At 43.3% G+C, this 25,740-nt stretch overlaps 1 protein-coding gene across 1 annotated transcript; it reads right to left on the bottom strand.

The window, feature by feature from the left end:
* Positions 1-88: 88 nt before the first annotated feature.
* LOC142948615 (sphingosine kinase 1-like) lies at positions 89-25,740 on the bottom strand. The gene is made up of 5 exons (XM_076090746.1): positions 25,314-25,740; positions 14,961-15,110; positions 6,338-6,432; positions 5,418-5,533; positions 89-1,117 (listed from the first exon to the last, which is right to left on the bottom strand). Exons 1-5 carry the CDS (start codon positions 25,738-25,740, stop codon positions 247-249), a joined length of 1,659 nt encoding a protein of 552 aa, XP_075946861.1. The 3' UTR covers positions 89-246.

Genomic DNA, 25,740 nt, shown 5'->3' with positions numbered 1-25,740 from the left:
ACACACACACACAGTCTCCAAAGTACTGCAGAGGAGCCATGAAGGCATACATAACCCAGCCTGCCATGATTCATGTTGGTACGTCAGCTTCAGCACAGAGAGGAAATCCTCTAACGTTACGGATAACAGTGAATGAGTCTTACATTCATTGCTTTGCTCCTGTAGCCGGCTATTTGTGATTGTAAAAGCTCAACTGTGTTTATTGTGCCTCTCACAGCAGCGATGCCAGCTGGTGGTGATGTTTGCTCATCCAGTGATTAACCTCGCCAGGCCTCTGTGTACCTCTGCTTGCACCGGCCCGTACTCCACCACTTCTCCATCTACTGTGATTGTCCCTTTGGGTGAATGTGGCACCAGCCTGAGCGCCCGCACCTTAGCGTGCCCCAGATGTTGACAGTTAGTAGCCAGATGTTCCCCCTTCTCCATAGCCAGGAACAGCTTCAGCAGGGCGGCGCGCGATATCCCCGCTCTGACGTAGAACATGTGGATGACGCCGTCGTCCGAGGTGGCGTCTGGTGCTGCCAGCAGGTCCTCCGCCAGGTGTGACTGGTACATGGCCAGCATGAGGACAAAGTCTTCCTCCTGCACCACCACCCAGTCGCTGGGCAACGGGTGGTCCAGAGGCGGCAGCAGGGTGTCAGGAGGGCCGCCGGGGGCTTTGGAGGCGCTCCGACGAGGCGTGCTCTCCGTCCTCCTCACCTTGTGGGAGTTGTTGGAGTGGCAGGAGTTGTGGAAGGTGTTCTGGCAGGGAGAGTCTCTGGACGGAGCTAAGGAGGAAGCCTGACTGTTACAACGCAGCGTCGTGTTATTTCCTGAACCCTCGTCCTCGCTGTGGTCGTCCTCGGTGGCGGGCAGGTAGGCCAGCTTGCCCTTGTAGACGCGGAGAGAAGCCAGCCTCACCAGCGTGCCAACGGTGAACCGGGCGGCTCCGGCGTGACGGTACTTCTCGCTCTCGATGTCCACGTCGGCCACGAAGCCCCAGGCCAGCGACAGGAAGGAGAAGAGACGAGGGCCGGAGGAGAGATGGATGGAGATCAGGTCCATGTGGGCCACGAGCCCTTGACAGAGCAGGAAACCGCAGCTGACCAGGAGCTCCTCAGTGGACACCAGCGAGGCTCTGGAGGAACCAGGGAGGAGAGATGAGAGTTAGTCTGAGCTGGACATCCTGGAGAACATCAGCCTTCTCCTGATACCTGAACTACAGAGTTAAGAAGCTGTGCTCATATGAATTACATCATGTCAGTCATTAAAACATGTTTAATCAAAAAAAGCAATTGTTTTGGCCTGGTCTGTCTTGTTAGTGAGATAATGTATTTCAATGTATTGTTTGGGAAGTACTGAGGAACTCCGAATTGCATTATACTGCACGCGTTGTGTGTGAGTTTGTATGCAGATTTTTAACATAGTTGTGCTTTTGTTAAACCTGACCTCCGTTTGATTGAATTCATCAAGGAGTTAGTCCGTTTTCGGATTATCCTGTCACCGTGGAGGTAAGAATTCAAGGTAATTAAGCAGTGAGTGACGTTAATTGATATACAAACCGTCATTTTGTGGGTGATGTCCTTTAAGATGAAAAAGTTAGAAAGCACGTGGCAACCAAACAGCAGCTAGTAAAATAAAAGCTGTCACTGAACATTGTGGTCAGACTTGTTAATTCATTCTATGATCACGTACAAATATCGTGTCTCCACTTGTTTACTCCTCCTGGTTTGTTTGTAAAAAGGTTAGAGTGAACAGGAAACGGACCAGAACTACAATGCAATAATATATAATTTGTTCCCTTGCATGTGTTTCTGGTAAGACAATGTTTACAAGCACACGACTGCTGCACGTCCCCGCTGTTCATACATAAAGAGAACCAGACTCTGCAGAATGCTGCTGCAGCTCACAAAGTGAAGTGAGGCTTGATTTCTAGAAGAAAACAACAGCCACCACAGAACTACCTTCACTTTTAGTCAACATCTCCCGACCCAATGCACCTGACTGTGTGACAGGTTGTGTTTACAGCTTCCAGACTTGAACTTGTCTTTAAGGCAGAAGCAGATCTAATAAGACGGTGTAAAGCGGTGCGTTCCCCTTTACTGCGCAGAGATGCACCAGACCCAAAAGGGACACCAGTCAACGGCTTCAACTGGTGATCATTTTCATTATCGATTGATATTTCAGTTAATGAAGATGTCAGAAAATAGTGATAAATGATCATCATAACTTCCTCTAGCCAAAGGTCATGTGTCTAAATAACCTATTTTGTCCAATCAACAGCCCATAAATAATTGATTTCACAATGATATAAAAAAGAGAATTCCTCAAACAATGGATCGACGAATCATTTCAGCCCTCTAGCAGTTCTCGAGAAGGAGCCACAATTAAGAATCTAGCTTCAAAAATAAGAGGCAGACACCAAAAATAAGAGCAGGAAGGTGCGCTTAATATTTCTGGGTTAGGAAGTGGGTCGAGGCTCGTGCGTGTCTTGGGGAGTGAGCTGTACGAGGAGAGTGTTATACAATAGTGAGGTAACTGACCTTATTGTGTGATCATAAAAAACAGAGAGGGTAGATGAGGAGGGAGGAGGCCCATGGAGCTGTGACGGGAGTGGGGTGAGGGGAGTAGGGGGATACAGGGGGGGAGGTTCAGTAAACCAGTAGGCTCAGCGACAAATGTTGGAGGTGGGACAGAATCAGCTTATGGGCCTTCAGACTTGACAGGCCAGTCAGACAACAAAGACAACCCCATCTGGAAGAACCGAGACAGAGGTGGAAGGTCATGATAACAGCCCTAACACACACACACACACACACACACACACACACACACACACACACACACACACACACACACACACACACACACACACACACACACACACACACACAGAGATATGCCTGCTGTTACCACCCACAGCCAATTAGAGTGATGACTGGATGTCTCAGTGGAGTTAACTGGCAGTGGCCCTGCAGATATCTCCATATTCATCATCCTGAATTTATTCACCAGTCCGACTATTCAAACAGTCTCATCTACATTTCCTACAGCTCTGTTTCTGTTTAATCATTGAAATCATTGGTAGAAAGGTCAAGAAATAACAAGATTCTGCTGCACCAGGGAACCAGCGCTGGAAAGTAACAACGTACATTTACCCAAGTATTGTACGTAGGTACAATGTTAAGGTACCAAAACCCTACCCTTAAATCTCAAGCTGTCTATGCAGTATCTGTGAGCCACCAGAGGAGGGAGACTCTCACTCACAACTGTCAGCAGTCAGATGATGTTCTGCCTCGTGCTCATTATGTTCGTGTACACATTAAACCCTCACTCAGCGAACCTGTTCGCAGCATTGCATAATACCAAATACGTTCTAGCTGTCACTCATTTGATTGGCGTAGCCTCAGTGAACCCTACATTCAGCCGGGAATAATACCAAACACACTCCGGCCACTGCAGGACGGCCTGCTGCAGGCAGAGAGAGACAGAGAGAGACTTTCTGGACGTGTGAGAGGAGAGCAAACAATACAGAGTCTGGTCCCTTCCTCTCATTGTCGCTGCCGCTCTGGCTGCAAGACCATTGTGTGACGAGAAGCTGATTGGCAGATGCCGTAGAAGTGATGAATGAATGTGGCTCTTTGATGAAGACAGAAGCATCAGCGTACGGTGTTTCGTTTAATTACATTTTATAGTGACTTTAATTTTAAATGTATCCATAATTTAGTCAGAAATCCCACTGAGATTCCCACTGCAGCACAAAGGACATAAAGGTTGCTACCCAGCCAAAAAAACAAAATCAATCAAATACACGGAGATACAAAATGACAGATTAGAAAATAAATAAAATAGTAAAAGGGCAAGATAAAGCCCAATGTGACCTACTAACAGTAGGAGCAGCTTAAAAAAGAAGTGCCTCAAAGCATTTCGTGAGGTTTTTAAATTCGCCCACGTGACTTCAGAGTAGAAAGGGCGGAGTGTTTGAAACACAGACAACCGAACAATAAAGTAATATAATATATAAACTGTGGCGCTATCAGGGATGTCACAGCAGAAATAAAGGTTTTGCCTCTTAAAACTCTTACGCTCTCTTTTTTGTGTTTAGTTGTTTTGTCTCCATGTCTCTATGAGTGGTCCGTCTGTCTCTCTGTTTCAGTCTGGACCATTTTGGAAATATTTCAGGGACAAAATTGCTGACTCCTCATGACTTTGGCGACCCCTGACATTTCCTTACGGCGCAGTCATCAAGTCAACTCTTCAATTTGTCCAGTACTTTGACTTACGACCTACAAAACTAACATTTCCGCAGCCGTAGCTACTTTGTGTTTAGTACTAGTTAGCGAATGTTAGCATGCTAACACAATAAACTACTGTATGTTGCAATGCTGACGTTAGCATTCAGCCCAGAGCCTGCAGACGCAAGAGCTGACGCAATTTCATACAAATGTGTGATGCATCATCTTCGCTCACTGCAGAGTGAAGAACTACTACTAATACTGAGTCATAGTGAACGAGTGATTCCAGACAAGGCAAAGTTTCTCCACCTCTGAAGCTGATCTGTTGCCGTTCTTGTTCCTTGGTTCATTCCTCCTCCTCCTTTCTGTCCTTCAACTTCTCCTTTCTGTTCTTTGTTCTGGCTGAATGAACTCCAAACAATCACTCAAATTAGCAAATCATTAATAATTGATAGATGAGATGAGTGCATTTTTAGACTGAAAAAGCCCCCAGAAGGCTGGCCCCTACAGCTCAGTTAAACAAAAGGATAACAACAGCCACAGCTCATTGTTTTCATCGTTACATCTTCACACAGTAGTAACTGTGTCTGGAGCGTTTCACACGACAACACAAATACCTGTTATTCTACGCTTACGCATGCAAATGACACACAGCACTGCACCCGCTATGATGGGGCCCAAATATGCCACCTCACTGGTTAGACTGGTTTCTGTGGAGCGTTAAGTTGTGGGTTAGTCATGGAAATATGGCGATTTCCACTTTTGAAACACTTTTATTTTACACTTTTTATTTTAAGAGCTGCAACTTCTCATTATTTTCTTTGTTGATTAATCTGCCATTTATTTAGTTGTTTAACTGATTAATCATTTAGTTTATATAATGTCAAAAGTCTTGTTTACTCAAACAACAGTCTAAAATATTCAAATTTACTATCACGTATGACAAAAATGATCCTACAATTTAGGAAGCTGGAAGCAGCAAATGCTTGAAAAATTACTTGAACAATTATTAAATTATCAAAATACCGATTAACATTCTGTTGATGGACTTCAATTAATCGTTGACGCTCTACTACAGTAAATCCTTTGTGGTGTGTGTGTGTGTGTGTGTGTCCATGAGAGAGACAATATCATAACCACTGCACGGCAAAGTATTTCCACAGTACATTGGTGGTTTTGTTCAGGGTTCTTCATGTGGCTCACCCAGAGTAGTGATGCACGGATGCAGCCAATGCGTTGCCTGATCCACCAGGTAGGATACCCAGCGGGGTCCGGACGGCCTCCTCCCAGTCTGGTCTCTCCAGCAGACCGTTTATCACCTGACAAACGCAGAAGACTTCGATCAGGCGGACAGAAAGAAATGGATGCTGAGTAGTCAGTGTTTTCTAGCACAAATGGCTGTGCATCAAACCTCAATGCTTATATGACTTACATGTTTCCTTACATATTTAAAACTATTTATTTATGCAAAGTTCGTGAACCGCTGCTTGTGTTTAACCTTTGAAAAAGAGTTTTTATACAAAACCCTTTTTTCAAAAGAAGCAGTAGAAGATTCAGTTTAGAAACTCAGGTATAAAAGTGCTTAAGTATAGAGCTACTGTTGAATTAATATTCAAAAATACAAATGACATCCAGCCCAGTTCGGTCAATAAAATGTCATAAAATTGGGAAAAGTTCCCGTTACAATTTCAAAATCCCCAAAGTGATCGTTATGTCCGAACCAACAGACTTTGGGTTCAGTCTCCAGGTTTTAAGTAATTTAATAATAATAATTGAATGTATATTTCTTTATTCATATATATTTATTTCATGTAAAAACTGAACGTATTTCAAGGAGTTTCATTCAGTTGTACAGTGTAAAGCAACTTGGTTAAAAAATAATAATAATTCTGTTGAATCAAGAGATTTTTCTTGAAAGTAAAATGACCTTAAAACATTATTTGATTTCAATTGAAAACTAGAGTGGAAGCACGTGGAACATTCTATTTGTCTCTGATGCATTTTATAATTGATCGTTATCATCTTGATACACAGCAGGAGGTTCATAATGATGACAGAAGTGTTGGCTATGAGCCCCACAGTGTGTGAGCATATGAATATAGTGTGCGCGTGTGTCTCTTTACCTCAAACAGAAGTCCATCTCCAGACATGATGACTAAAGCGTCCCACTGTGACAGGTCGGCCTCCTTCACCAGCTCTCGGGCGTGGTTCTGCCGCTCTGCAAACATCAACACACACACACACACACATTAATATAAAGTGTGTTTTCATACAGGCCTGTCTTTTCTATATAAGAAAGTAAAAGAGAACTTTGCCCTGTCAGCTTCAAGGAATGAATAAGGCAAGAATTAGATGAAAGATTAGGATCTCGAGTCCTCGTCCCAATTGTCAAATCAAGTGTCACCGTGGGAGTGAAAGCTGATATATGGTCTTAAATGAAGCGCCTACCACGCTGCCAATTAGATCGGAACAACTAAATTACCCAGGAGCACTCTGTCAAATTAGCCTGGGGCTCAATGATCTGATGAAGCGGGGCTTTGGTGACACAGCGTCCTCTTAAAGGGGACGTAATCAGTGTGCACAGGGACTATAAAACCAGACCTATTAAACATAGAAGGTTATTAAAAGTGCAGATCATTTCCTCAACATTGTATATTATCTGGGAGTCACTACAACAATGCTTCACTTTACAGCTCTGTAATTTCCTAGAAGTTCCCTGGAAAGAAATGTGGTTTGGCACTAATTATAGAGACAGTCTTTAATTAGTTCACTTTCAATTAATTAATCCCAACTAATTGCTTGTATAGAGAGCCTTCCACTCAGTGGAAAGCAGGCCAGCTGAACACGCAAAACAAACTGTCTGCAGGGGAGCATGCAACCCAACAGATCTAGTACGGGAATAAAGAATCCAATAATGTAGGAACGATGAAGCAGTATTTACCCGTTAAACACAGGAACCTTCCTCAGAAATTATGAGGAAATAACCCGTAAAATAACGTGTCACCAAAGTCAGACACACCTTCTAAATGATGTCTGTTTGTTTTTCTATCTATTGACTGATCTGTGGAGGTGGTGCGATTTTAGTTTGATAACGATCTGACTTCTGCTAAGCTGGCGTTTCTAAAGGCTACAGAGCAACTGATAAGCCTTTTTAACTGCATGTGAGGTTCAGTCGAATCTGGTATTTAAATATCGCCGTCTGTCTTCATGTGCGTGGAGGGACGCATCTGTCCGTCTCTGTCTCCCTGTCCTCCGTCCGTAGGTGAAAGGGCAGACGGAGGGCTGTGAGGTGTGAACAACGTCGGTGAAGCGCAGCGGACTGTCACGACTTCAGTCACAACCCTCTCGTCTCCTCCGCCTGCTGAGGCTCAGCAACACTGGAAGCTTTTTCCCTCCGACTCTCAACTCTTTCACATCACGCTTCTTCATTTTCACTTTTAAAAACAGCCTTCATTCTTATCTATGATGGAATATTGATATTATTCTTTATCATATGCAGACGCAGCATACTTGACGTGCACATCTGGGTGCTTTTTTTGTTGTCGTAAAAAAATTTAGAGTTTCTTTAAAGATTATATCGACAGAGCTGTCACCACAGCCTCTATGAGAATGAGAGAAAGGACCATAAAGGAATGGATTATTGTCTGTAAAGCTGTTGCAAGTGGAAAATATTACCAGTCCCCTAATAAAAAGTGGCTTATCTCAGCAGAGACAACTCAGTAAAAGGTCCTCTTGCTCTTTGCTGTAACAGCCGGCAGAGTTGTTTTTCATGCAGTATGTATGACTTTTATTTTCGTCCAATGGTAGCCCGGTGCTGGAATCAGGATCTATGACTGAGCTAGAACATCAGTTTTTCGGACGTGGAATTTGTTAAAGGTTGAGCAACAAACACTTTTAGACTAGCAGGTTCCTGATGGACAGCCGGACTATCCCAAAGCAGGAAGACAGCAGTGCTCCTTATCATCGCAGCTATAGCAACAGTTAATAATGCAAACCTAGACAGAAAGACACAGCAGCCCTAAGGAAGCTATTAGCTACAGTAAGTTACAAATCAATACACAGTGTGGTGTTAGCCATAGTGGTTGAGGCAGCTACAATAATCGACATGGAGAAACACTGGACTGTATCCTGGAGGGAAAAAAAACCACAACAGGTCTAGAAAAATAAATGTCAAGCAGTCAATTATATCATGATATTTTACTACTTTCTATTTATAGAAATTACTTTTGAAAGGTTCTACATTATTAAAAGGCCCAAAAATCATCCAGACTTTCCAGGGACCTGAAAATAAGTTGTCCTCTTTTGTGTCTCTTCCGTGTTCCTTGTTCTTCCCTTTAATGCTGCCATTGTGTAACTTATCCCCCCCCCCCCCCCACACACACACACACACACACAGAGAGAGTCCTCTGGAGAGAGATCTGATTTCTCGACCTCTCTTCTTCCCTTCTCCTAAACTCTGCAGAATAAAGGAATCAATTCATCCTTATCAGTCCAGTCACATCACATTTCCTTATCCATGCAGAGGCTGTAAAAGGGCCCAAAGTGACTCTGCAGTGAGGTGGGAGGAGAGCTGAGAGCCGCTTTAGTATGCAGCTCCCCTCATCAGACAGATTGATAATGGCAAAACGACGCAGTGAGGAGAAAACACACATCGGGGACGCAGATAAGTCACGCAGTGCGTGCGATGGTTTTTTATGGTTATGTTGCAGAGGTAAGAAGAGGAGAGGAGTGCACTAGAGTTTTCTCTAGTTAGTTAGTCGCAGTGGATTGTGACTTAACTGATTACAGTCATGCAGATCTCCGCTGGCCTCTGGTCACAGCCTGGACAGGCACAGTGAGGCACGTTTTAGAAGGATACAAAGATGAGGAAGCTCCTGTGGGGACAAGGAAAACTGCACTTCATTGTTGGGATTATGGTACTTCTTTCCAGCGTGTAGAAATATCTGAGCATTTGCAAGCAGCTTGGTTCACATACTTGCCCGTATACTTGGAGGATTAAAAAGATCAACCACTGGGGAGCGTCCTCTCTGACCAACACTGAGACATTTTCTGATTTTACACAAAGTTCTCACATGAGGAGGTTACTATATTGATAATGTTCAAGTTGGCATCTTGTGTTGAACATTCTAAAACTAAAGAAAAAAAATGGATTAGTTGATCAAAAGAACATTAAGTGACGGCTGATTTGATAAGTTATTGCAACAGTTTAATGGATTCATGATTTATGTTTTTTTTCAAAATGCTGAGTCATTCATAGAGCAAGCAATGACTCCTGAAATCACATTGTTAGCTGCAGCCCTCCTCTCTTACTCTGGAGTCAAACTACAAAGTCATCCCTCCATGACCAGCATGGAGCCGTTACAGTGACCAACTAGAAAGGTGCACTCAGGAGAGTGACGATCTCCGCCAGGTGTGTCTGCAACGACCACAGCTGTAATGTTTGATTAAATGAATACAATCCACAACTGTCTAACCCCACCCCCCTTTAGCAAACAACTACTTATTTACACATCGAGCAGATATGGAGCAACATTATCATTTATTTGATATGGGTAACAGGAAGTTCTGTCCTCATGCTAAACTTCCCACTAAACATCTGCAGGTCCAGATTGATGTCCTCCCTGCTGTCACACACATCCTAACTGCGGCTCCCTTCAAACAGCACAGTCTAATAACTGCAGCACTAAGTGACAGCGGGTGGTGACAGTTAAAAAACCATCGCCTTTTCAACGTGGGTGTTGTTTCAGCACGAATCAGTGTAAACGCCACGACAGGTCGGTCGGCTGCCAGGAGATGCCTGAGGGAGTAGCAACACAGAGAAGCGCACACATTTGTACATGCACAGCACACACACACACACACACAGACACACCAGGGAGCGCCTCAGCTGCTAATTTTTACTCTGACATTTTCAATGACTTTTTTTGGGTGAAATTTTCTCTGTTTGGCCCCAATTTTCCCTGACAAGACCTTGTTGCCAGCGTGACACCATCGCTACCTGCAGTCGAGTCCTGCAGCTGAAATATCTGAGAATGTACATCATGCAGGTGAACATCAGAAGCCATTAAATAGACTTAGACTGGCTGTATATGCCATGTTTGTCATAATTCCTGGTAAACAGCATGCCACATGTGTCTTTTACTGCCACAGTTTCATTCCCCCAACTCTCAAAAACATATTAAGTTTACTGAAACAGCTCTTTCTTAAATCTTATAAAACGCATGCATCCACAAACCACCACCACAGGAGGTCTGCTTTCACCCCACTGTCCCAAAACAAGGTTGTATGTTTTCGCCCAGTGTGAAGCGGGACAGACAGTAATAGAAACACACCTCATCACAGATCCAAAGGGACTTGAACGGGTTGTACCGAAGGCTACAGGCGCTGAAAGACACTTCCTCAGCCACGCCTGAACCACGATCAGCTAACAAGAGTTTAAATGTGGAAAAATCCTTTGCGGTCTGCCAGTGGGGGAACAAAAAAAGTACCTAAATTGAGCGACAATCAAGATATAGTTCAACTTTAGAAAGTGTATTTACACCAAGCAGCAATTATATGAAGTGGTAACAACCACATTAAACGAGGATAATCCTGGAAATGATCGCTTTTGAGTCACAGAGTCATGGTGGAGAGACTTGTCTACAGTATACTGATGGCTCTAAAAAATCCACAAGGGATTTACTAAAGTTACACATGAGAATAGATAGATACGGTACATTAGTCAAAACATGGGCCAGACCCGTTCAGACTATTTAGATCCATCTCTTCTGCCTGTTTCCAGTCGGATGAAGTAACAAAACAAAACTTTCACAGAAAAGTCAAAACGTCACAGAAAGGGAAAGGGAAATATTTTGCTTCTCTATTTCGTTGCGTTCCTATGATGCAAACATATTTCCTTATTTTGTAGGATCTTTTTCCAAGATCTCTGTCCTCCTTGTTCATACAATACTTGTTTTCACATCCTCATATTGGGCCAAAATGAGCTCCACCACAGTACACCTTGTTAAATGAGCCATGACGTTCTTTAAGAACATAAATAAGATAAATAAAGATAGAACAAAAGGAGCAGCACAGAGAGCTTGTTCGAGGAGATATCTGTCTCCTTCGCTAAATATTTGTAATTCGTATTGAGCAGATGAGTCCGAGCACGAGAGGAAGACGAGCATGTTGCTGTCGTTTAATTAACACTGTGTGACAGATATCTCAGGATGCCCGAGCAGCGAGGGAGACCGCCTGAGAGAAATCAGTTTGCCGTCTTTACAACCTCACAGACACAGAGGCTCACTGTAACTCTCTTTCTCTCTCTCTCTCTCTCTCTCTCTCTCTCTCTCTCTCTCTCTCTCTCTCTCTCTCTCTCAGCAGTGCAGTCATCCTTCAACTGTCCTCCATCCCTGGCAGTGCCCACAGCTGCTACACAGCCAAGGATCCCATAATGAGTCTGTCTGCTTTTGTTAGCATTGACATACAAGAGACTTCCAGCCGCAGGCAATGATACACAAGATCAGATAGACATGCTGTTAATTAAGCGAGTGCTATTATTATCATAAAACACGTGTTTTTCATTGGTCAAATTAGGTTTGTTCCAGTTAATCACTATAAGCTTCCCCAAAACAACGATTGTCAAATAATAGCTGAGCAAATGATTTTACATGAGGTCCTAGTCTGAAAGATAGGCCCACTATCCAAAGACATGTGAGGACAGTGGGAATGTAGCGTTAGCCATTGCATACTTTATACTTCTACTCAACTGTATTTCAGAGGGTAATATTGTACTTTTTACTTTTTTTGGTTTCAAAGCAACAGTTACTTTGTATATTAAGATTTCAAACATTGGATCAATTTACTACATATGATGCATTTCTTATCGATTGATTGATTACCTTAACCTGCAAGAACATCCAAATGCTGCTTGCATGTTAATGGATCAGTAATATCAATCCAATAATATACAGTAACACTGAGGGGCCATAAAGTATGGTGTTGATACTTCTACTTGTGTAAAGGAACATCATTCCAGTCTTAAGTTAGTTAGTATAGATTGTAGAGGCGCTAAGCTATATTTTCATGCTGTACTATAACACCAAATCCTGCCGACAGTTTTAATTATAGCCAGAAATGAGAAGCCTGCCTTTGATTTCTGTTTTAAATAAAAGACTCAGATTTCTAGTGGTAGCGGTGCCCCTGTTGTAAATGTAAACTGCATCTGTGCAGTGTTTATGGTAGAGCGGCACATTTAATAGACTTAGCAAGAGTAACTAATGGGGGCTTAGCAAGGAATCAGTTCTAATCCTGCTTGATTGACAGATGGTGCTGATAGAGGCCACTACATTGTCTTGAAACGGGCTTGTTTTATGTAAATCTGCATGAGGAAACTTTGCATGTCGGCTGGAATCGGCAACCTCCGGTGCTGAGAAATGAAGCAAACGCGCAGCTGCCAAAAACTGCAGTTCCTCCAAAAGCCAGTCAATCCTCGTAGACCCCTCGTGTTCAAATGACAGACTTTACAGCCGAAACGAACACGTTTACAGTCTGGTACAAAAAACAGTAATATCCCCATTAGGCCTAATTAAGGGTGTGGGCACTTTGAGTAGACAGGTGGGTGCCGTCACAGGTTGACAGCAGCCATTTGTCGACTCTGCTGCTTCACCCGGCCCGCCTCAGCTCCACCCACAATCCACCTCTTTTCCCATTTTTAGAGTTAGGCGGTTTCGTCACTGCCAAGACTGTTACATTTGTAAATGGAATCAGAGAGTGATGGTAAAACTGTCCCTTATCTGATGTATAGCGATGCTTTAGCTTGAGACGGATGAAGAAGCACCTGGTGAAAAGCCGTGTGTGATCACATGCAGATGTGAAGATATCATTCAATCTGAACACCGGAGTCGTCTGGCCCATTAAAGGCAATCTATTTCTGTTTGCTCATTGTGGGAAGGTGCCTCATGATTTTGAATGAATGCAGCCGTAGGGCAGGATTCATGTCGACTCTGATCCGTGCGTGAGCCAAGGTAAACAAACACACAGCCACTCAGACTCTGCACAGAGCAGAGGAGAGAGAGAGAGAGAGAGAGAGAGAGAGAGGAGCAGAGGAAAACACTGCAATGTAACAAAACGTTGTCATCCGTCAAATACGGCCGCCTTGTATCTAACAGAGCTAAATGGGGACTTGTGCCTCGGCATCAGACGCCGAAGTGGGGCTCGGGGGGGGGGGGTATTTGACAACCTGACGGGGCTGCACACTGTTGTGCATGCTGTTGGCTGGGGGCTACACCCCCACATGAGGCCCAAAGGCTCCTAGCCGATGCCTAGAAACGTCCCGAATACAGCAAAATAAGAAAATAAAAGAGGAAATGCAAGCAACGGGCAGAGTCTCTGTAGATACCGACACCGCCACACACTTCGTCTGGGTCATAAGTGAAGACTGAGCGGGATTATTTGAACACTTTGTTTTTTAGAAAACTCCTGCATATTATAGGTTATTAATGAAACATTTACCATATAAAGTAGTTACAACATATATCCACTTAACAAGAAAGTGATAAAAACTTTCCTAAAGATTTGCGATGAAATGTGTCGCTTCTCTCGCTCAGTTGTCACTGACTGATGAGGTGTGAACTCAAAATATATATTTCTGCTGAAGTAAGGAAATTTGAGGGTTTATCGGCTTTATCAAACGGACGGACAGGTGTGACCTGACAAACCCCATCCAAACGTCTCAACAACAGAGGACGGTGTTAGACCACACACTCGTAGAGGATGTCATATTGTAGTCTACATTAACAACCCATTAGAATTGTTGAGGAATTACTAGACTGCATGTAGAAAAACCTAAAATGTTAATACTCTTCTGCTGAGGCATCATTCAGGGCCATTTCGGAGCGATTAGAGTCAACGTTTTCTTTCAGAAGTCTATCTGTCAAAGAGATTTTCTATCACTGTGGTATCCAAATGTCCCTTTCAGTAGCCATGCTTTTTCATGTAGATGTAGTTTTGGGGATTACATCTATTATGTATTCTCTGGGATTAACTTGTCAAAAAGTACATCTCAGAAATCACAAAAAGCTCATTTTCTTTGTGTGTTTTCCACGGCACAGTACCAGTAAGATGGTTTCTCATGCGTCTCCGTCGGTCTGCCCTCTTTTCTCTATCTGTGCACCCCACGCTGTGATGAAAGACTTTTTTTATTTATCTGACATTGCACTGATTTATGAACAAACCCAGACAGAGGGTGAAACTCAAAATAAAAGAGGAGGGAAGACTCCAGTGAATAAGTGAAACGATCAGGCTGAGAGTAGATACAGTACAGGATGAGTGAGCGAGTCGAACACTGCACTGTATCATAAGTACCGCCCAGTGTAGATTATGGGGACGATGATGAATGTATCAAGATCCTATCAAATCACGGCAAAGGCGGATTTTGTGCGAATGTGTGTTTATTGTGCGTGTGTTTTTATCCATATGTGTGTGTCACTGTGTGTACACATATTTATTACATAACAGATCTGCATGCATATGGGTCAGCGGCACTTGATCGCCATAATGATGGTGACAGCATGAAAACACAGAGAGGATTTAAACTAGAGGAGGGTTACTGGGACAGACATGGAGGGAGGTGATAGTGTTGCTGTGTGTATGATTGTAAGAGTGTTTGGAGATGTATCACCCAGCCAGACTTACAGCTTTTATGTACATAACACCTATCAGCAGTAATGTGTGTATTCTCATGCCGTGCTTTATACGCGTACTCACCGGTGATGACCAGAGTGTGTGTGACTCCCGCGTCGCTGAGCATTGGTTGGACGTGGTTGTTGTAGAGAGTGAGGGCCTGTCCTTTGCCGCTCTGCGGGTTCACCAGCAGCATCATCCGGCTCGGACGAGACAGCGCGCTCATCGACACCCCTGCAGAGGACAGAGGAGACAAGGTCACTTCTCCACGACACAAAACCGTATTTCTAAATCAAGGCGGGATTGTGACACTGTAGCATGGAAGGTTTTAGTTTTGTTTGACAGCACAGTGAATGGACAGACTCTCATGACTCTCTAACTACGGCCTCCTGTTCCCCTTTGCAAACCTTAATCTCAAACTTATTTATTCCCAGTCCTAGTTTTAGATGTACTTTTGGATTAATATATTTAGATACAAGGATGCACAACTAACAGTTGATTATTTTTCCTTTCATCTTGCTGCACTGCTGTGAAAGCCACACATGCGCTCTTTTAGAAATCCTACAAGGACAAGAAATCAAGTTTCTCCAGGAAAAACATGACTATGTCGACCTGATTCTTTTTTATTCTCTTATCCCAATTACAGAAACACGAGAGCCACAGCAAAGGAACACATAGCGGAGATGAGCAGGAGGGACACGTGTCAATCTGTGTATGTTTGGAGATGAACGCACACAAATTGCACCCTCATCTCTGTGAGAGGTTGAATGTGCACAATGATTGTTGGAGCTGAAATGCTGAATATATTCAACAGAAAGGAAGACACCGCTGCAGTACAAGACCGACCCAGGAGACGGGAGGTAATGATAAACCCTCACATACTAATAGACAGTATATCACAGAGCATATACTGTCTATGTGTGTGTTCTGCTCATTTACAATGTGTTACCTCATCTGATAATGTAAATTAATTATACATTTCTGGATATTTGGTCTCCCAGCTGATCGTGTGATCACTTCAACCTTTCAATCCGTTCATTAAAACAGTGATTGTATATATTTAGTGTATTTTTGATGCAAATTAGTTTTCAAAATAGCTTGGGCTTCCAACAGTAGTAAGGGGGTTACACTGATCTTACACACACAGATCCCAAATCTTTTTAAGAATACCATCTCGGCGCAGCATGTTGCTGAAGAAGGGAGGAACTGGAAGAAGCTGGTTTTGGCCTTTTCTTCCTCACCGCCTGTGGAGGATTAATTAAACACTGCAAGGAAAAGACTGCCTTGCTAAAATATTAGAACGTTATTCTATATCTTAGACGAGATGGGGAGAACTACATAGAAATATAGATATGATGGAAGGCGTGGTTGATAAAACTGTTCATGTTAATCATGGATTCCAGTAAGAAAATGTTATTTTTCTCTACCTCCCTTTTCTCGTGTTCCTTATAATATGTTGGTGTAACACCTCAGCTGGGAGAGAAGCCAAATGAAAGGAGGAGTGTGACGGGGTGCCATCAGCCACATTAGAAGCGCTGCAGCTGTGGGATATCTTTACAGGTAGGTACACAGAGTCCTTTCTGTTGTAGGAACGCTCTGTCAACACTCAGCCACAAAACAAAACTGCATCAGTGAAGCAGGCTGACAGGCAGAAACCCCCACAGTCAGAGGAATGTTTGTTTTGCAGACTGCTGGATTTAAAAAAAGAAGAAGAAAAAGATCTAATCGTTGTGAGCGTGGAGGGAGGCGAACACTCCAAACAAGTCTGACAGCTGATAAATGAGTAACGATGGGCGGGAACAACTGAAGTGCAAGAATGAGCACATCTAACTGGTTCCCAACCTAATTGGCAGGTTTGGTTTCAACTGTCAGTGGATTCACAGGGATCCTACTGGAACACAGTGAAACAGGTCAGAAATATGTTCACAAGTTACCACGCCGTAACCTTTTTATGTTCCCCTCAGTCCCAAAGGTAGGGAGGTAAACGCTACATAGGCGTTTTAACTGCAAACAGACACTTTGCATTTCCTGTGACGGGTTGATACGCAGTCGCTTTCTCTGTAGGATGAATGTTTCATCTCCAAATCATAACGACTGAACTCCTGAGGGAAAGCCACAGCAGTGCCCTCATGAATCAGCTGGCACCGAGGGCCCTGACCTTGCCTTGTCTGTGTGGCCCGACACCCACATGGAGCTTGTTGGCTAAATCTAACCCCACGTCTCTTCCTGTGTGCCACCCCTCCCCTTGTCAAAACATTCAAGAGGACACTATCTCTCTATTCATCTGGGTTTCCTCTTCTGTCAGGAGCTCAGCTGCAGCTTCGTCATGGCTTGGAGACAAAGTGTGACATACATCTAATAAGGCACACTCGAAACTACAGAAATACATTTATCAAAATGTATCCACCATGCTGGACTTTCTGCAGTGTATTTGTATGGAGGTGTTTGTTAATCTTCATTGAGGATAGGTGGTTTGTGTAGCAGATAATGTGTCTGGTTTGTTTGTATAGGAATGGGTGTAGTTCTGGCAAATGATGATAAACGTATACGGTCAAAGCCACATCATTTAGTCCAATCTTGTGGTCTGTTTCTGGGCAGTGGCGATAACTACAAATTATGACAAATAGCTCTGATGGGCACAATTACCTCCACAAAACAACTGTAGGAAAAAGTGATTTACTGTCCTGGATGAAGTGATAAAGTGACTCTCCTGCAACCAGACTAAATCGTCATCCTTAGCAAACAGCAGCCGAGACGAAAAAGATGAAAGACGACAACACTACAGCAACAAATATCTGCTCTGCATCTCGACTACATTCACTTCATCTGTGATTACAGACGTCTCATCTGCTGTATTCAGACCAAGAGCATGGGAACCGTCCCAGATCTTAATGGAATAGTGACACAATACCGAGGTATTCGCCACAGGAAGTGACAGCCCAAATGAAAGGGGGAAAACCCAGGAGCCGGAAAAAAAACACATTTTTCCGGCGGCTCCCTATAATAGCTATCTGGGTGCATATAGAGTCTGTGGATAGACGCCGTTCTTAGCTTAGTCTGAAAACTCATTCTGTACATGCAGCACAGACAAAGGTCTAACTTGAAAACTCAAATGTAACATCTGTCACTTTTCCTTGAGATCGCAAAGTGCATCCTCCGCACCTCAAAACAGGGCAGATGTACATATTCATTGAAATGTGTGCATTTTTATTTATTGACTCACAGACATTTTACATGAAATGAGGGTCAAATGCAAACATGACTCGGCATGTTGCGTCCTCGTTATGTGCCGTGAATGAATAAATTCATCCTCGACCTTACATGGTCGTCGTTGCTTGACGACTCTGACTAGTTGCGATGACCCGTGCATGCGTCAGTCAGTGGCGCTGGTGTCTTGCTCAACTTCCTTCAGGCCAGCTTCCCATCAGCAGGGAAGCATGACGAAACATTAACCGTCTGCGATCGAGGAATAAAAGGAGCAATCTTGGCTTTCATCACACTTAGCTGAGCCCACAAAACACCACTCAGCCGGCATAAATTTGCAACTCAGATGGGACCGGCCCCACTCTGTCCAGATATAGTGTCATTGGGGAACTAAAGGGACAGAGGAGACATCGGGACACGTTCTGCTTCAAAAGTGCATTTCATTTGTCGTAAACAGGTTTGTGTCCCACTCCTCTTGCATCTCTGTCTCAGTGGTGATGTGGGCTCTAAGCCTTTTACAAACACCCATTAGGAGGGAATCCAGTTTCCACATTCAAGGATTAATGGATTAAAATGTGTTAGACCTGCTACTGTACTTCTACCCTCCCTGCCCCCTGTCATTTGACAGATTTGGCCAATCTTACTAAATGTTAGCTCTTGTCCCAGGCCAGCTGAGGGCTTTCTCATATACATGTATATCAGTCTCTATCTCATGTAGTCTGATGTATCTGGAGCACAAAAACAAAACATTTTAGCCGCCAATCAAAGGATAAAGCCGACTCCAACTGACAACACACAACTTGATTTTATGTTGCGCCCGTGTCATCTTTTAGCTTCTGAAAAACTTCCTTTTTGCAGATATATGAGATTGTCATCTGATCTGTTCTGCAGTTAACTACATACCAACTGTAACCTAATGACACAATGCCTGGGACGTATTCATCCTGTTTAGAGGGTCAGTTCTGCTCGGAGTCATCTCAGATATCATCCATAGTGACATACTTTAGTTGGAGCTTAAAGGTTTGGATCCTGACTGAACTGCAGGTCACTGTGGACCGGACCAGTTTAGTGATGTGATTAAATGTGCCCACTGTCTTATTAGTGTATGGACACGAGCAGTGTCAGAAGGAGTGCTGTTTTGTGTTTGATTGTGTGTTTTTTGGCGCTTTTCTTCACTCAAAGACCCTTTATAGCACAAAAAAATATTAAAAGTCTAAGGCTGTAAAACTGTGCATTTTGATGGTATTGTCATATGTGGACCTTTTTAATTATAAAGTTTGAGGACTCCTGCTTTTTGTATACTCAGTGTTGGTAAATAACTATAACGTGTACATCTACTCAAGTACTGTACTTAAGTACAATTTTGAGGTACTATCATTTCCTTGAGTATTTACATTTTATGCTACTTGGTACTGTGCCACTTCATTTAGGAGGACAATATTGCACATTTTACAACTACATATAGATTATGCATACATGTATATTATACTTATATACATATATTTAACAGATGCAGTTACTATTTACTATTCAGATTTTACACACAAATGATCACTGTATAAAAGACTCATAATGATAAATTAAAACTCTTGAAAACAGGACCTTTCTACTTAAGTGAAGAAGCCTTGTTTACCGATGACCGGCCTCACTGCAGTAACATTTGGGTGCAGTGAGGTGAGGACTCTGTCTCTAAATCAAAGAGTGGAAGCTGCACACAGCAGATTTTTGCCGAGCCAGAACCACAAAGGGTGTGGAAGGAGGAGGAGGAGGTGGCGGTGGCAGCGGTTAGCTTGCTGTAGCTCTATATTAGGAAAGGCAGAGAGTTTATGACATTGAGGTTTTAATTAAAATCATCCTGCACCGTCAACCCGGTTTTTATACCGTGTATCCCTTGAAACAGAGAGACGGGTCGGGAATGCAGAGAGAGGACGTGTCTCGTTATTAGGAGTGTGTTGGGCTGCAGGGTTGGATTAGGGAGAGGAGGTTAGGTTGCTGCATGTAAACAAACTTCCCAAAGGTCACTTGGTTACATTCCCACTAATGTAATGTTTAGTTTGAGTTTTCTTTTCATTTTAATTAACTGGAGCTTGAATTCTTAATTAATGTCAGCTCAGTTGGCACCACGTTCGACTGTATGTTCACTTTCTGCAACTATTAGCCAGTTTTGAATAACAACACAAGACATGAGAGCGTAACGTGACGTTACTGCAGACAAAAAAAAAAAGCTAAATGCACTTAAAAGGTGCCGTGTGCCAGCGTATGGAGGAAATGGACTTCCCACCATTAAAAAAACCCACAACCACATGTTCTTTTACCAGGCCAAGGCAGACTTTCTCTGAGGTAAACCAGCTGCTCTGTAGGGCTGAATGGTCAGTTAGTGGTTGTTGTCGGCGTATCATGAAATGACTCGAGAGGATGTTTCTGAGAATAGTAAACTGGGTGAGCACCGAATGACCTTTACGCTTGGTGGTACAACGGTAGAGTTTGAGATGTAAATATACTGCGTCAGCGACAGGAATAAAGTTTGATGGGGTTCACGCTGGAGTGTATTATGCCTCATTTCATGGGCATACTCCATCATTTAGATTTGCTCGTGGTAAGGGAGACAGAGGGCAGGACACTGTTATTAAAAGACTCCGAGCTGCTGTGAGCTTCCAGAGCCGGAGAAAGCTCCGCAGGCGCTGAATCAGAGGTCTCGACAGCACGTCAAGCTCTATCGCAGCATATATATATCCAATGAGGAGGAGTCCTCAGGGAGAGGACTGCTGCTACCACTGCTGTCTGACTACACACACACACACACACACACATGGGACTGTGCTGATGTATTTATTGGAACCAAATATATCAAAAATAATTTCCTTTACTACAATAGAAGCAATGAAACGTGTGGTTTCTGTTGTAAGAGAATCAGGAAGTTACATCATTCTTGTCCAGTCAGGACTGATTAATTAGGGTGTGAGGCTTTATGGGGTCAGTGTTTTCATCACAATGTCTGTAGAAGAATTTCACAACTAAAGTGGTTCACACTGACTTAAAGATCAGTAACTTGTCACAGAAGCTGAGGACATCCGCAGTACGATAAGTTATACAGTAACCATGCATGTTTTCTGGATGTTTTGCTGTCAATAATTGGGCTGCAGCTAACCATTACTTTCATAATCACTTTATCTGTTGATTGTCTTCTCGATTAATCAATGAAAAGTGTCTATTACAGTTTCCTAGAGACCAAGGTGACATCTCGATCAGTCCAAAATCCAAAGATAATTAGTTCACCAAGCCTAAGCTATGTTTGGTCCGCCGGGTCTACTTTTGTAATAATGCAAGTAGAACCTCATCACGTTATTTACATTATTCTATCAGTGCGGGACAACAAAGCTACTGAGAGGGACTCCACTGGACCGGAGCCCTCCTTGGAAAGCTACAACGGTGATGGAGCGGAGGCCATCTAATGTGAGTATCTAACTGCAGTAAGGTTAATTAAAGTTCGTTTCTGTCGTACACGACATCGCTTAAGAGGAAGACATTTCTGAAGAGTGACGGGCTGCCCAACTGTAACCGTTCATTTATTGTAAAAGCATTCAGAAATATGATCTGATGTCAAACTATTAAATGTATTAAACGACTTCAGACCACGACACTGCCTTCTCCTGTTGGACTGTTTTAAAATAAACACACAAAACTACGTTTTCATCCAGAGAGGGTGTATGTTTGCTTTAAAAGGACCGTGGTTGATTATTTTGTAGCCCAGGAAAAATGGATGCAATGCATGCATTTAGAACGGGACGTAAAATATGTCATTTAGGTTTTGGCAGGCCCCCTTTTTTACATTTCGAAAGGAATCACCTGATTACATAATGTAGCATGAAGCTCTTTGTTTTGCGTGCATGTATGAAATTGTGCGTAATAGAGCAAACAAACCATCGTCCCAGCTTCAACTCTGTCTCGCCAGAGGTAATGTATTAGTAATAGAATCGACTGGCTGAGAGAGGCCTGCATTTTGCTGCTAAAAGGAGCAAAGCCCCCCCCCCCCCGAGACGGTTGAATAAGGTGCTTTGGACTTTCCATCACTGCCATTATCATGGTTTCGCACGTAAACGAACAGCCTCATTCAGATATTATGCATTAACACATGATCCTTATAAAGTTTCCCGAGTTATCCGTATTCCTTTCAGCCAGCTATAGAATAATTATTAAAATAATTCAAATTCATAATTGTGTGAATGCTCATCATACCGCTACTGAGTTTATTAACATATTAGATGGCCCAGCATTTACACAACACATGGCCGTTGTAATAAAATGTATCTGGTAATATCAGGAGCGCTGCACATTTAAGATGTCACCGTGTTTGTCCCAGATACAGTTTCTTAAAATCTAGAAACGGTAGGACCACAGTGCCGGTGAGCCTGTATCTGCTGGGTGACAGTGTTGTGTCACTACCTGATGCATTCTGGGTAACCCACACTAATTTGGACAGTGGCTCAAGTGCTCAAGCCAGATGACAACCCAGAGCGATTGATTTACTCGATACTAGTAACCGCTCTGCCTGCTGCCGTCACCTTACTCATTACAATGATGATGCTGTCCACAGCTGCATTTAATCCATTTATTGACGACGTAGGATCAATACTATTTAGGAGACACTTGGCAAAGCATCTGAACTGTCAGTTGTGTTCGTCAGAGCAGGGAGGACATTTATGAGGTTTTAGAGTCAGGAGGAAGAAGTGCCAACAAAGACCGATGTGTCGACTCACTTCTTCTGTTAAACTTTGCACAGCCCGTGACATGCAGTATATTCTGCACTTCCTCCTGCTGTGAGGAAATAACTAGTCTGTAACTAGTCTGCAGGCTGAAGTCATGAAAAACAGATGCTTTCTGAACAATCATGCGAGGATGCCGGAAGTCAAGCCGACGGCATCTGTGCCAATATTGATGACAAGGTCATGACGGGCAGCGCTGACCTCATTTAGGCCAGTGGTTTGGATGCAGAGCTCCTGAACATGATTTAGTGCGGTTCACAAGGCCGTCGGCGTAATGAGTAACTCACTGCAGACTGCTTTTCAGACGGGAATCCTGTCGTCACATTCCAGAGATACCAAAGACTCCTTCAGCCTGAACGAGGTTTGAAATGAATGCTACTGACCACAAAAATGCTCAGAAATGTGACACTTCTGCAGGATGCCCAGTGGTAGCTGTATACAGTATATGCAGCCCACATTCTCGCTCAGCACATCTGGTCCTGTTCGACTCAATCACTTCTGGACAGCCAACCCTCCTAAAAATATGTACCTCACAGTTTTCGGTTGCAGTTAATGATTATTTTCATCGCTGATTAATCTGCCAGTTAATCAAATAACAGTGAAAAGTCGCCTGTTTTTGTCCAACCAACCAGCACAATCATTTTACAATACTTTAAGACGTTGGGAGAATGAGTGTCCGAAGCTACTCGACCCTCTGACGAGCAGTTGTGATGAATTATACGGCTGATTTTACATTTGCCAAACCTATCGTTTAGTCTTTAAAGATCCTCTAGCGACAGTCCTGCTTTTGTTTACTTGTGCGTGCATTGAAGGAGCCACTGTTACAGTTACTGTTGTAAAATACAATGATTTTTGATCAGTTAATTCCATTGTGAGCTGCATATGTGCTCACTAAGCTCAGTGGACAGTCAGTTGTTTCAGCTCTAGTTTCCAATGTTCCACTTTGCATCGTTGTTGTCAGACACAAACTAAGTTCTGGAGAACATGAAATAAAATTGCGTCTGTAAAAATTGCTCCGGATACAGCCGGTGTTTCAAAGGCTGGATAAACTGGATGGAGGCAGAGGTGTATTTCATTACTACAAAGCCGCTGAAGCCGTTTGTGTTTGTGTTCTCTGTCCCAAGGTAGAACAATTGTCAGGTCGCCGTCTCAGGTTCGGCTCCAGACAATGCGTGTCAAAGTAAATAATGGTGTCCTTTCAGTTGCTAAAAGTCTGATCTTTCCTCTTCTGACAGGCGTCTGCAGCATATTTTGTCTCGTTAAAAATATATTTGTGCAATTGGGGGAACGCTATCTGGGTCACAGAGTGGCAGTGATACCATGGCTGTGTGGAGGAAAAAGTTTGGGTGAGGCAAAAAAATGCATTTCATGTTTTTTTCTTCCAGTTGGGACAGCTCGGTGAGGAGGACAAATAACGAGACAACTTATCTTTAGAAATCTCCAATTAGACAATGTTTCCCAGCGGAGTAATTATACCTCTTGACATCATGTGAACTCAGTAGCATATTACACACTCACGTTTCTCAGGTGTCTTTTATGTTAAAATGGTTCGTTGGCAGTCTGGGGTTACTGTAATGTAACTCTCCATACCACACCAGTCCTATTGTTTTATTCACACTCGTAGGTTTAAGGTCATGATACCCTGTGACAGATAAGAGATAAGAAACCGGTTCTATACAGGACATGACATAATATAAACTCAGCAGCAGTAATGCCATGTTTTTTTATATTAAAAGGTTTTGTTTGAATCACGTGACTGAAATGTGACTCTGTGTACCAGACCAACTGTGGAATTAAAGCCTTCAGGTAGAGATGATGAGGTGACAAGAACCCACTTGTACAGCAAATAAGAAAAGAATCCTATTAGCTGTTTAAATAGCTGTTGGGCAAACTGATAAGAGCAAACATCACACCTTTAAAATGTATGTCTAAATGATCAAAGACATTGTAATTGACAATTTCCCCGAGTTTGTGTCTGTTTGAACAAGTTAAAGGGGAAACTGATAAAAGACAGAGGTTGTTAGTGCAGTTAACACTGCCTTTAAAAACAATGGCTGTAATAATTAGGGAGGACCATGAAGTCTCCTCAGGGCATGGAGGTCATTTCCCTAAAGTGACTAATGAAACAACGGAGCTGAAAGGATTAATCAATGAATATATCAGATAATCAACAACGATTTGGATGATTGTCTGATCCTTTCATTATGTTTTTCCAAGCAAAGTGCCAACAATCTTAGGTGCTGCTTTTCTTTGTCAAATGCGATTTATCTTGTAAATAATTGATGAATTAATAACTAAAATAATCATTAGGTACAATATAGCTCGTCATTTTGGATAATTCCTTTTTTAGTTGGTGGCAAAGTCAGACTAAACACCAGCAGGATACCTACAGGTATCTATTCTATTAAATGGCCTTAATCACCATCATCACACAGTAAACTTTTCCCTCTTGTTGCTCACGAGCACTCACCGTCTATTCTTAGTGACTGTAGCCGTACAGAGCGTTCTCGGACAGCGCGAGCCCACTTCTCCGCCTCCTCCAGGTTAGCGCGCGGGTCCTGGAGCGCGGCGAAACGAAAGCAGTGCTCCGCTCTCTGCCGCGAGACCCCGGAACTCATCCAGCGCCGTCTGAGCGGGTAGAAGTGCGCCGCTAAGTACGCAGCCGGGTCCGCGTTGTCATCTTCCCGGTAAGCCCGGCAACCGACGCAGTCCTTCAGGCTGAGCATCACCTTGTTCCGCCCGACAGGTGCCGAGGTGAGCCTCTGGACGATGAGGTCCCTCTCGGTCAAGCTCACGGCACACCGGACTTTTCGGTTACCTGCGAGCGTGAATTCCCCGTACAGCGAAACCGGGTTGATGCTGTTGTTGCAGTCCGGTTCAGCTCTCCTCTGATCCAT

The sequence above is a fragment of the Anarhichas minor genome, unplaced genomic scaffold, assembly GCF_050575085.1.
Source record: "Anarhichas minor isolate MPS153535 unplaced genomic scaffold, ASM5057508v1 ptg000012l, whole genome shotgun sequence".
Classification (NCBI taxonomy): domain Eukaryota; kingdom Metazoa; phylum Chordata; class Actinopteri; order Perciformes; family Anarhichadidae; genus Anarhichas; species Anarhichas minor.
This window is presented reverse-complemented; position numbering and strand designations above follow the sequence as displayed.

Coding starts and splice junctions, on each gene's coding strand:
- LOC142948615 (XM_076090746.1), bottom strand. CDS start 25,740: ATGGATCAGAGGAGAGCTGAACCGGACTGCAACAACAGCATCAACCCG. Junction 15,111..25,313: donor ACAGTCACTAAGAATAGACG/GTGAGTGCTCGT, acceptor TGTCCTCTGCAG/GGGTGTCGATGAGCGCGCTG. Junction 6,433..14,960: donor ACACACTCTGGTCATCACCG/GTGAGTACGCGT, acceptor TGATGTTTGCAG/AGCGGCAGAACCACGCCCGA.